The sequence below is a fragment of the Vicia villosa genome, linkage group LG4 (assembly GCF_029867415.1).
Source record: "Vicia villosa cultivar HV-30 ecotype Madison, WI linkage group LG4, Vvil1.0, whole genome shotgun sequence".
NCBI lineage: Eukaryota > Viridiplantae > Streptophyta > Magnoliopsida > Fabales > Fabaceae > Vicia > Vicia villosa.
This window is the reverse complement of record NC_081183.1, coordinates 190,175,063-190,188,991: the sequence shown is the minus strand read 5'-3', so window position 1 is coordinate 190,188,991 and position 13,929 is coordinate 190,175,063. Positions and strand designations below refer to the sequence as shown.

General features: G+C 32.5%; 1 protein-coding gene across 1 annotated transcript; it reads right to left on the bottom strand.

Annotated features, from left to right (window-relative positions):
* Positions 1-327: 327 nt before the first annotated feature.
* LOC131598576 (uncharacterized) lies at positions 328-3,926 on the bottom strand. The gene is made up of 7 exons (XM_058871161.1): positions 3,789-3,926; positions 1,505-1,765; positions 1,157-1,424; positions 977-1,067; positions 766-893; positions 597-687; positions 328-517 (listed from the first exon to the last, which is right to left on the bottom strand). Exons 1-7 carry the CDS (start codon positions 3,924-3,926, stop codon positions 328-330), a joined length of 1,167 nt encoding a protein of 388 aa, XP_058727144.1.
* Between the last annotated feature and the right edge of the window lie 10,003 nt (positions 3,927-13,929).

Below are 13,929 nucleotides of genomic sequence, written 5' to 3'. Positions count from 1 at the left end.
CGCAGTATACATAGAGCACTAAAAAAGGTCATGTTCAGTACCTTGACAATCACACATATAAATGAAATAACATAAAACATGTGACAAGGATGTTAACCTAAAAATCTCTGCCTCAGTGAAATGTCCAGCCTCACACTCAAACGGAGCTCTGTCACCACGCGCAATACATGAGCAAGCATGACAACCACGATAATACCAGCCATACGGAGAGGCAACCATCATTTTAGTTTCTCCCACAGTTGCACAAAATGTAATCTGCAATTATGGAACCAAAAGATAATACGATACACAGTCAAATGCAACGGAAAAATGGAAATATATACTAAATCAGAATAAATGGCCAACAACTTCCAAACATACAGTTCTGAGTTTTATAATATCTCCAATAGGCATTACAACAGCCTTTGAAAGCAATTTCTGTACAGGAGTCATCTGTTGATTTTCAGAGTTCTGTGCTGAAAGCTGTGAATTGGAACCCTCCTGGCCAGACAACGTAATCATGGAATCCTTCGGAAAACTGTCAAAGGAAGACAGTAATGTAACAATCACATTGCATAAAAATTAAAACCACACAAGAGCAAATCCAGGGAGCATACCTTTCTATAAACTCTTTCATCGGCAGTAAATCAGTATTCAGACCAAGGACGGTAACATTAAACGTGTTTGTCACGGACAGTGGAAACTTACCTATTCAAATAGAATGTTACATAACCATCTGTATCAAAATACAAGGATATCTAATACCAAACTTGATCAATTACTAACCCTGTTCCTTGACTTTAGCATATTGAATCATGACAAAAATAGGACCAGAATCATCTCCGCGCTCCTGCTTGAACTTCATGAATTGTTCAGCATAGGATTCCCAAAGCGTGCAATTGATAGTATTCTCACTGAAGAAATAATACAAACCATGTCATCTACATAGTCACATAAGATATGTTCGATAAGTTATACAATAAATATGAAAACAAACCCCCCGTCACGCAGCATCATGTTAATCTGCTGCTTCCGGGCACCTGATGTGGTCTGTGAATACCCAATACTTTCCACCATACCAATGACATCTAAAACACATACAGCCAAAAAAACCTTAAAATGAAACAACACATAAAAAACAAATCCAGTCAAACAGAATAGAGATAAAATATTCTACCTATTAGCACATCCTTGTTAAAGTTGCCGTTTATTATATCAGTAAATTTAGTAAACACCAACGGCTTTGGAGGTATTTCAGCGTTGTTATCATCCGTAACCGTAGTGCCAGCAGTAAACTTCAACATAAACTTATGAGACGAAGGTCTGAAATCCGCAACATTAGCCTGAACCTTAAAATTGGAAACAGTGTAACTATGATCCAAGACCATTTTTTCAGAAAAAAGAGATACATGCGGTGCAGGAACAACAACATGTATGTCACCACCCTGGAAAAAACATTAAAATCAAACATATAACAAACCAGAAACAATATATGTAAAAACAACCGAACAATTCACTTCATTACCGATACATCAACAAAAATCATCTCAAAATGCTCCCTCTTGTTCGAAACAACTGTCCATTTGTGGTGCACACGAACAGAAACTTTCCAAAGTTCTTTGCTGTCATTGATGTCACATATTTTTGCTAATGGTCTTGCCATATTGAACATTGGTATGAAACTGCAGAAAAGTATAGCCAACCAATACCATAAATAACCAAACCATGTAGGAGTTACAAACTCTTCATTCCACTCTTCATTACATAACCATAACCGATGCTGAAGCTGAATGGAAAGAAGCATATAAAGTCCTCATTAAGCATAGAAGCTGCATGGACAAACCAAACTTAATGCCAATTATATGAGACATCAATGGTGGAATATGGAACAACATACGTTCATTAATCATCAAAATTACACATGGCGCATCAAGAAGAAACAAATTCAGCTGTAAGACTAAGCCACTTGGCAGCACCACATAGAAAGTTCAAAAAGATAGAACTTTCTTATATTATAGATAATGCACCATTTTTAAGCTTTTTTTTTATATTTATCTCTTAACATGTGTCTTTAGGATATATGTTAACATTATCCTTATTAAAATTATTAAAACTAGAAAAATTAATATATATTTAATTAAAAAAATAAAATTTTAGGTTGACGGGGTTTGAACTCCGATTTTTTTCAATATCATCGATAGGGGAATGTTAAGAGTTGAAGGTAAGTTAATGATACATCTATAGGGATGAAAATTGGACAAGTGCGTGGAAAAGAGAGGGGGATTCCAAGAGATTAGTGTAATTTAGTGATACATCTCTATCGATGGAAATGGGACACATATCCAATGATACCCCTAAAAAATACTCACTTACAAATAAGATAAAAATATATTAAATAAGTACAAACACGGACACACATAATTATCTACTAAAATAAATGGTATGAGTGCAAGTACTTTAATATCCTTTAATATCCACTCTGCTCTGCACTAGCACAATATATATTTATATAATTTTAATTTTTATTATTATATAAAAAATGTATGTCCATTAATTGTTAAAAATGCATAACTACAAAACTATTATGTATTTTAATATAAGAGTTCGTTTATTTCATAATTCAACAATAAAATATTTGATTGTTTTTTAGTGTTGTTACAACTTAAAATGATATGATGTTTTATAATTGACTTATTTATTTTTATTACATATGCGGATAATGTTAATAGGTACTTAGATACCCATATGGTACGAGTACAAACGTTAGTGCCCACACATGTATGACCTCAAATATGAGATTTTTTTCTTGGGTATGGAAACGAGTATTATAGTACCTTCCCCAAACCTCAACCATTGTCATTGTGACACATTCCATCATTAAACGATAAATGAAAGCAACCCCAAGCTTCTTTGAGGTGATATTCAAACTCCTTTATTTATATTCAAACTCTACTATTGCATACTCGAGTTCTTTGAAGAATGACGAAACCAATTTCACTGGACCTTTTAAGAAAGTTGAGGGTATCTAGCCAAAATCCTCCATGTAAACCAGGAAACAAAAATTAATTCATACTCAAGAGAACATATTCTTGTAGCAAAAATAATCACATCATGTCAAGCTTTTGACCGCCTACTAGGAAAGCATGAACATTCACAAAGTTGTCACCTCTCGAAGAGGGCGCATAATATTTATGGCTTCTTCTATATCTGCGACACTAACTTGATACCATGATCGTTATTGGAGCTTTTTAGTAAGGACCCCATTAAGATCACAATCATATACTCTCCTATAACATCCTACTTACCTTAAGAATATTGAAACAAGCCACAACCTGACTTCATTGGCACTGGCTTAGGGGCTAATTGTTTCGGTTTGGGCCAAGGGTCAATTCATCATCACCTGGAACCTAAAATCAAATCCATCTATTTGGATCGTCAGATATATCCAACGGTTGTTTGAGACAGATTTTGGCATCTAAATCTAAAGGACGACTCAAGATCCTTGGATCCATATAATGGTTACACCCTAACATTGTACGAGATTGAGGCCCACAATGCACCCAAGTACCTTTGGAACAAATAGATAAATAGAACCACTAATCCCGCCGCTAGGGTAGTTGTCCACAAAAAAAAAGTCTAGTACTTTTGGATCTTGGGATGAACCTACCTTAAAAGTACACCTAATCAAATTGCACAAGAAATCTTCTAACATGTTTTATGGAAGGATTATGATTAATAGAAGGTTATAAGGCCTCAAAATCCTAGAAGCTCACTATTATAGGTGATTTGCAAATCAGTATCAAATATACATTATCTTGAGAGTCAGAGTGTTTGCAGGTACATTCCCTAGCGATGGATGAAGTTAAAAGATTTTTACAGAGTTCAATATCAAGCTCAACATCTGATCCACTGTCACCAACAACATTTGAAGAAAAAGTCCATGCCATATCACTTATCTTGGTAGTGTTTAATAGAATTAGATATTTTTTTCTATCGAAAAAGCTTAATATTTTTCATTTATGATAAACTACTAGATAAACATTGAAATATCAATGTGTAGAAATGAGCTAAGAATTTAGTTTATTTGACTTGAAATAGTTGGGCTAAGAGTTAAAAGAAGTTGGAGGTCCAGAGTTCAAGTTTTGACAAAGGTGTAAATATATACTAACAACTAACCAATTACAATTTATTTTGTGATAATAACTTTGAACTTTAAAACATTTAAATAACGGCGGTTCAAAATCCACTACGCCTAAATAGATGTCACACAAGCAATTGATTGTTGATTTTTTTTTTACATAATAATGTTTATTTCAACTAGAGGTAGGCTCAAATGGATTTTTATTGTCTGCAATCACTTATTTTAATCTCTCTCCTCTAAGTATTTTTTATTTATTTTAAAAATAAAATAAATTAAAGGTCATGATGCATTATTTAGCTAATCTAATAGAATATACAACTGACTGTAATGACTACACTAAACAGTCGCTATGATAGAGTCATTTCAAACTTTTTGAGAAACTATAAATAAGAAGTTAAATTTATCTTCAGTTAAGTCGTAAATTTTTTTAAAAGACCCAATTTAACTGTGAAATATTGTACATAGACCATTTTTATCAAAGCTTAATCATGATAAGTGTGAGATTCTATGATATAGGCCACCTTGCACACTTTCAAAGACATCAAGAATTACAATGAATCCTAATCCAATTCAAGTATATACACCGTCAAATCTGCAATTTAAAGCTATTTAAGGGTTTTTTTTGGCTGTAAGACAATTTTTTAAATTATTGTTAAAGGTCAAATTATTATTTTTCTTAGTGAGGTTTAAATTTGAATTAGTTAAACTACGTTACAGTATTTTTTTTCTAAAAGAATAGAAGTTGTTTTTATTTTTCTAGTAACAGAATTGAGTTTCACCATTTTTTTAAAAGCTTAAAATGAGTCTTCATTTTAAACAAAATTTTCATAGATTAAAACCAAAACTTTCTAGATTTACCAAAATTTATTAGATTTTTTATTTTTATTTTATGCATTCTTTTTAATTTTGTGTTGTTATTTTTCCTTTTTCCTTCTAACATGTGCCGTTAATTTTCCATGTTGCTGTTGGGTTGTATTGACGTATTCATGTAAACTATAATTTCAAAAAAAAAAAAAAGTCATTTAAGATACTCTGAAGAGATAATATAATTTTTTCTTTTTTGAATTAAATATCCTTAGAGGGTCATACAGAAATATTTAGTAAAACTTCTGGTTGTGAACGAAGCCATGATGTCACAATTTTGATGATTTTGCATTGTGCATATTAAATCCATTATAATTTTGCAAACAATTATTAGGTAAAAATATACAAGAATGCTCTCGTAAGTTATTAGACTTTCCTTGCATCTCCAATGTATTATATTGTTTGTACCATAGTCAAGTCAATGAAATGAAAGGAAAACTTTGATGCAACTATACATATCTGTGGAATAAATTGCTTCATATCTTATCCTAAAATAATATTTCATTGTCCACCTAATGAAAGTTATCAAAAACTATATGCATATGTGTTTTGACTGTGTACATTTATGCAATTTCCGGACTTTAGTTATAGTTTATTATTAAATTTTATTTATAAAAAATATTAAATCACTTAATAACTTTGGAGTCAAAATTTAGAATATATTTATAATTTTTTACTATTATATTTGTTTTTTAATTATTCGTTATTATTTATCCTATTAATTAGCTTTTTAATTAGTAAAATATTATCTTATATATTTTATTTTATTAATTATTAAAAAACTATTTTTTCATTAACTTCTTATATTTATTTTATTTTAACTATTTGCTAGTTGGTACTTGGTCACGGAGAACCCAAAAAAATTTATGTAACAACACATGACCGTCTTTTTTTAGTGTTTTAGAAAGGAGCACATATTATCACCACTTATGTATTAATGGTGGTAACATGTTAATGAGAATCACTATTTTTGCCAAACATCACTAAAGAGGAAGAATTGAAATTATCTGGAACTAGGGTGTTCCAAATCTTAAAAGAAAAGGTTCTCCAATGCTTTTACGAGTTCCTGCTCATCTTCATCTTGTGGTTGTTAATGTTGTGTTGTTGTGGTTTTGCTGTTGTTGTTTTTGTTTTTGTTGTTGAATGTTGTGAATGTTAGATTGCAAGGACTTGTTTTGGTAGCATAACTTTTCTATGGCAGTCTGCATTTCTACTAAGGTATTTTAGTTTTCATTATTGGATGTAAACCTTGTGGGCACCATCGTGATTCGTGAAACAAAGACTTAGATTAAATGTGAATTCTCAAAAAGGTGCGTGGTTCAGGTTGGTTTTACTAGACCTTTAAACACCAATTGTACTTGCGTTGAGTACAATAGAGGTGATATCGCTTGTAATAAGTCAAGAAATAGGTCTTTAGGTTTATAATATGTAAATTAGCGATACCTTGACATAAACCTTTATATATATATATATATATATATATATATATATATATATATATATATATATATATATATATATATATATATATATATATATATATATATATATATATATATATATATATATATATATATCCAACTGACCAACTCTCTCCCAAAGGATGTTGTGTTATCAACTATTTAGATACCACCATACTCCCTAAAATGTTCTTTTCTATTTACAACTAGTAACATACCCGTTCGGATACTTTTCTATTTACAACTAGTAACATACCCGTTCGGATACAAAATTATTAGTGTAGTATTATTTAAATAATATAAATAACATGAATAAAGGTAAATAACAAAAAATATTTGGAGGATTGAGTATTAATATTAATCAATAAGTTTACAAATCATACTATATCAAAAGAATAAGTAAAATAAGAAGGCAAAAAAAAAAATTGACATACAAAAAGTGATGTAGAAGAACCTGAAAAAAAATAAAATGATGTTAGGATTAACAAATAATAGAAGAGGTAGTATTATGAAATTGAAATGGAAATTGAATTTAGATATTTAAGTATTGTATACCTTTTAAATGTTTTGATATTATATATCTAATTTGTTTAAATATTTATAAATATTGAATGATAAATATAATTGTATAAAGAATAATGATATTCATGTATTTGCATAGATTAAAATAATTTTGTATGATGAATTTGAACTCAAATGCATATTGAAAGCAATATTTATTAATATTTTTTTGCTTGAATTTAATTGATCGTGTCCCGTTACAAATTTTAAAATGTTATTTGATAATTTTTATAATAATAGTATGAATGGTTTAATACATGATAAAAATGTTACAAAATTTAAAAATGTTGTTGTGCTTGCCATATTACTCTAAATTTATTTAGGGCCCGTTTCATTATTAATATGAATGGAATTTAGTAGTGGATAATTTTGATAGTTCAACATTTTATGGTAATATGGTATCTTCTTATTACTTTTGTTAAAAGGTGTATTTCATTAGTAGGTGTATCATGAGAATGAGTGTTCCTTTTTAGTTTTTAATTAGGACACTAATATTCTATTTGTACTAAGAAAAATTATATTTCATTTGTATTTGTATGATAGATACTTAATGGTTTGCACATGTGTTTTCATTAAAACTAAAAAACATGAAACCATAATTAAACTGACGGAAAAAAATTATTCATTATCACTTTAGTTCATAACTAAGTACAATACTTTAGGATTTAAATCATACTTCAACTGTCATGAAAAAAACTATAAAAAATAATAGCAAATATTGAAGAACATGAGTAACCTATAAAACAAATAACATTTTTAAAAACTAAATAAGATCTACAAAATGTAACTAACATAAAATTAAAAAAAAAGTTAAAAACTGCAAAAAAATTAACATGAACATACATTTCCTTAATGTAAATAGTATATAACCCAAAGACACTCTAAATATGGAAAAACAAAAAATAGAGTTAGTGTCATTGAAGAAACATTCATCTAAAAGTTCAAGTTAAACAACCTAAATAATAGTTCTGAGATATTGGAGAAATCAGTCACATTGGAGAATCAGTATCAAAGACACGTACAGAATAGAAAAGCTTCCGCAATAATGTCACCATCTAATTCCTCTTAAGTAAGTTTATAGCAAGTTGCCTTATACTTGCCTGATATAGCAAAGTGCCTGTTACAAAAGCTACTATATTAATATCTTCTTTCTACTAAAGTTTGAGATAGAATCCAAGAGTTTATAATCCAATATAGAATCTAAGTTTGCAGGATTGTAAAAACTAACATAAATTTATTGTTATTGTTAGGTTAAAAAACTAAAATAATGATAATATGCTAACGCACAATTTGAAGAACACTAACAGGAACTATTAATTAATAAGTTGGTCTTTCATTATATATTAAATGCTAATTCAAATTAAACACTCAATATCTATCTTCTACCAGCAGTTAAATTCCACAGAAAAATGCCTAAATTCCGCAATTTGGAAGCCTACCCGACAGAGCTTGTATCAACTTTCTGCACACAAAAAAATGCTAAGAGAATTTTAGCAACAATCAACCATGAAGTTTCAATAAAGAAAGTTGAAAATAAATGGTCAATCAAAGGAGATACCTTCCATTTTTGCAAACATGTGATTTCATATTCGAATGACCACTATCTCTGCCATCTCATTCATATAGCAATAATCAGATCTACACATAAAATAGAACATAAATGAATAAATCAAAGAACACAACAAAAAATGTAGGAAACTCAAATGTGATGACATACCCTAAAATCAACAATAAGAAGAGATTGAAAAATCAAAACTCGTGTAATATGTTTGCTGTTGCAAGATCCGAGCATTTTCTTCTTTCAAATACTCTGCACCATACACACAGACAAGAAAAATGAATAAAAAATGATCCAAAATGTAAAAACGAAACCAAGCTGTTACAAACCATGATAGAAACATACCTTATAGCTTGCAACGAATACGATTAACAGAGATTCACGGTGGTCGTTCTTAACGAATCGATCGGAGATGGAGAAATGGTTTTTAATGGCGAAATTGTTCGAAATAAAATTCCGACCGGTACATTAGGAAGGTAAGTACAAATATGGATTTGACTTGGTGACACTAAATCTAGTGGAGAAAGAGGGATGACGACGATGTGTGTTAGGGTTTGTGGAAGAAAGAAGAGAGAAGAGAGGGTTGGAGAGAGAAGTGTAGGAAGGGAAGTGGAACTGTTTGAAAGAGGGAAGAGTAAAATTGAAAATGTGAGACACGTGTGGCTTGAGATTTTGTTTCAAGTTTGATATATTGTGAGGTTCTATTGATTGTGTTAGACGCTGGCCTTAGGATCTAGAGGGGGGGTGAATAGATCGTTCACAGTTTTACGGATTTAAACGACTTTTCAGCGGAAGTAATTCTGAATCGACTCGCGTCTATTCCGAACCACTATCGAAACGATTATATATGTGTTTAATACACCAGTCAAAGACTTGAAGTAAATGATAAGAGTATATGTTGCAGAATCAAAGCGTTTCTCTTATGAAAATCAGATTAACTTTTTGTATGATGGACAATGTCTGCAATGCAGTAAGAGTGATAGAAACAAATATACAAACACTTGGTGATAATGATCAAATTGAAGGTAATTCAATGTGTGATGGATTGTGATGTTTATGAACGAACTTAATTCACAATCTTAACACTCGAATCGTTGATCAATTTGCTATTATGACCAAATATGAACAGAATGTAAATGAAAAGGTAAAAGCGACAAGAACACGATATTTGTTTAGGCAGTTCGTCGATCGTCCTCGCTACGACTACGTCTGCCCCCAATTCCAAATTGAAATTGGGTAATCTTTCATTAATGTTGAAAGTAGTATATACAAAGAAGATAACAAAGCGATAAACGATAAACCAATTATGTCGATCCTTTGAATCTTCTTCCCCCTTAATCTTGACCAAGATCAAGGTTATCCAAGAGCTTCACTTTGATTCCCTTCTGCAGTGTCTTGATTCCTTGAACTCCCCGTTCCTCAATCGTTACACTCAGCCGAATCCTCAATGAACGCCTCTTGATAAAAAACCCCAAGAACCACCCGTCGTAGAGGACAAAACCCGCAGATTTTATTCACCAACAAACCCCACAAACCTTCACCCACTAGGAATCTTCAATTCCGTTCCATGGACGTTATCGAACTCATCACTAACCCGCAACGCAAGAATGATTATGTGTAATTGTGTTGGAGATGATGAAGAACGAAGATGAGAAGCATTTGTGTATCTTTCAGTCGTTGATGTTACTTGAATAATTAACATGGAATGATATATATAGTTGCTGGTATGTTGGAGCAGATAAAACACATAATTTGGGAAGTTTTCAGCAATTAGGTTGACCTACTTTAGTGCTTAGGTCGACCTAACAGAAGCAGAGTTGAAATTGTCCCAGTTAGGTTGACCTGTTAGGTTGGCCTAAAATCTGTTAGGTTGACCTGCTGAAGGTTTAGGTCGACCTAAAGCCAGTTAGGTTGACCTGTTGAAGGTTTAGGTCGACCTAAATGCAGTTGTTTCCAGTTAGGTCGACCTGTTGAAGGTTTAGGTCGACCTAAAGTCAGTTGAAATGCATTTTTGTGACTTTTCTTCAGTTTAGGTCGACCTAGGAGTGTGGGTAGGTCGACCTAACAGTGATATCTGTAAATCCCTTCAGTTTAGGTCGACCTAGGAGTGTGGGTAGGTCGACCTAACAGTGACCTTGTCAGTTTTGCTGAGTTTGCTCTAGTTTTGAGTCGACCTAGGGCTTTGCTTGGTCGACCTAACAGATGCAATACCATTTTCTGAGTGATTTGAGCTTCATAATCTTCCATTGTCTTGAGTCATTCATTTATGCTTTTGTATTTGGTTGCTTGTGATGTTTGCCATGAATCAAAAACTCATTTGTGAGTGTATGCTTGTTCTTACAAACTCCCCCTTTTTGATGATGGCAAACATTTGATTAAATGACGAAAGCTCCCCCGGTCTTGTATGCGTAAGCTCCCCCGTACTAAGCTCCCCCGTACTCTCAACTCATCTCCCCCTTTGTCAACATCAAAAAGAAAGAAACCAGGAGAATAGTAGAAGAGAATAACAAAATAATCTAAACAAAACAATGTCTTACATAACACAATAGTAAAGAAATAGAGCATAATATCGAAACATATTTAAAGGTACAAACCAAGCTTAAGTTCAAGTAATAAAAGACATAATAACATGACAGAAATGAGATGCGATGCAATGAAATGAACTAATGCAATACTCGCTAACGTTTGCCCAAACATGTTAGATGTATGCTTATTCTACTATTTTTATGTCCAAACATGATATGTTATGAGTAATGATGAACAACATATACATGTAAATGAGATAGGTGGAGAAGCATATAAGAAGTCACTATAAACATGTTAATTGATAGCATATTATAGCATCAATGATATTTTTGGAAGTGAACAACAAACATGTTACCACTTTCTCAATTGTAGGTATCTCGTCATCATTTCGTATAATGAAGTATATTCCTCTAGTCAATGTGGAATGATGCTTGATTTAATGATGAACTACCTTCATACTGAGAGAGATGTTAGCTTGAGCATAATCAATATATATATATATATAAAGTAAAGGAATAAAATTAAGGAAACAAACGCATTTAGCTCAAAATTAGAGATATCTAATATCCCTAATTCCCTATGAATGTTGAAGAACTGCTCCGTTGCAAGAGGTTTGGTGAAGATGTCAGCTAGTTGCTTCTTGCTCTTCAAGTTTATGGCACTTGTGTTGTCGCACATGATAGGTATACGATCAAGCTTAATACCAAAGTCAAGAAGTTGTTGCTTGAGCCATAATATCTGCGCACAGCAGCTTCCGACAGCTACATATTTTGCCTCAGTAGTAGATAATGCAACCGATACTTGTTTCTTGCTATGCCAACTTATCAATGAATTTGAGAATAGATGACATGTTCCACTGGTGCTCTTTCTATCGGATTTGCAGCCAGCAAAATCTGAGTCGGAGAATCCTACCAAATAACACTCATTTCCCTTCGGATACCATAGGCCATATGTAGGAGTTCCACGTAGATGTCGCAGAATTCTTTTGACAACTTTTAAGTGAGATTCCTTTGGACAAGATTGATATCTTTCTCATCTTTGTCTAGGTTAGTATTTGTTGCCATAGGTGTGTCAATCTCTTTTGCTTCACTCATTCCAAATCTTTTGAGCAGCTCCGTACAGTATTTAGTTTGATTCACAAACGTTCCATGACTGAGTTGCTTGATTTGTAGGCCAAGGAAGAAATTTAGCTCACCCATGAGACTCATCTCAAATTCACTCTGCATAAGCTTAGAAAAATCTTTGACAAGTTTTGCATTAGTCGACCCAAATATAATGTCATCTACATAAATTTGGACTAAGGAGAAATTTGCTCAAACGTTCGTACCAAGCCCGAGGGGCTTGTTTAAGACCGTATAGAGCACGTTTCAGCTTATAGACATGAGTTGGATACATGTAATTCTCAAAGCCGGGTGGCTGAGCAACATAGACTTCTTCATTTATATAGCCATTTAGAAAGGCACTTTTAACATCCATTTGGAATAGTTTGAAGTCTTTAGAACAAGCATAAGCAAGTAAGAGACGAATAGCTTCGAGACGTGCTACAGGAGCGTATGTCTCTTCATAATCAATACCTTTCTCTTGATTATAACCTTGGGCAACTAATCTAGCTTTGTTTCTAGTAATAACGCCGTTTTCATCAAGTTTGTTACGAAAAACCCATCTAGTGCCTGTTGAAAGAGTATTGTGGTGTACTTTTCGTTATTATCGTATCCACAGGGATTATTGCGATATCACCGCCGTTCTATAGCCTATTTTGTCTTGAGTTAATGTTACTTTAAATTTGGGTTTGCAAAAGGTCATTCAATTCTTTTAGTAGCAAAGAGTAAATTAATGAAAGTTCTAAGTTAAAGAAAATGTATCAAGATTCGATTTCATCGACCTAAATTTGTATGTCTCCTTATAAATATACGTATATGAACATGGTAACGATCAACATAATTACGTATCGACGCCTATATCGTCCGTGTCCGCAACGATATAGTTAGATTTACCGTATTGTTTAACCGACGATTTCTCCACCGTTTAAACAATACAAATAACGTTTTAAAACCGATACTAAGTAAACATCAAACGCTAAATCCATGTCTGCAATTTATAGTTTGATAGATGATAAAGTTAGATCTAGATACAAATATTGATGTCTCAAACACTTATACCAAAGAAAAGGCTTTAATAAACAAACTAAACCATCTATATTGATCATCACTTGTTCATACACATATATTCACAAGAAAAACCTACAAAAGGCTAGGAAGATTACATCTTATCTTGATACAAAAGAGATTTAGCTCTCCATGAAAATGGTAGCTTGCTCAAGAAGTAAAGGATGAAGATCAACAAGCATCAAAGGCGATTAATCGACGATCAAAGCTTCCAATCTTCGATTCTTTGTTTGCTACAGTGCACAAGTGTTCTTTAGCTCTCAAAATCAACCAACCAACATAAAATATCTGAAAACTCCTTTATATAGTATTTCTGAAATCTGTCCAGGGCGCGTCGCGCCCTCCAGCGCGCTTCGCGCCAATACACTTAAAATTATAAACCGCCCATGCGCGTGACGCGCGCAACTCTCTGTCTGGAAGCTCCAAAATATCTTACCCAGGGCGCGACGCGCCCACATCCCAGCGCGACGCGCGCATACTTCTGCCAGGCACTCTCTTGCAAAGCTCAAAACAAGCTCCAAACTTCCCCAAAATTGGCTAAAACCTACAAAATCATAACTAAAACACATATTAACATAAAATGAAAGCTTAATATTATAAACCATAAATAATTATCTAAAACTTCAGGGAATTGTACGAATATCCGATAAAAACGGTCGAAAGGTGCCATTAATT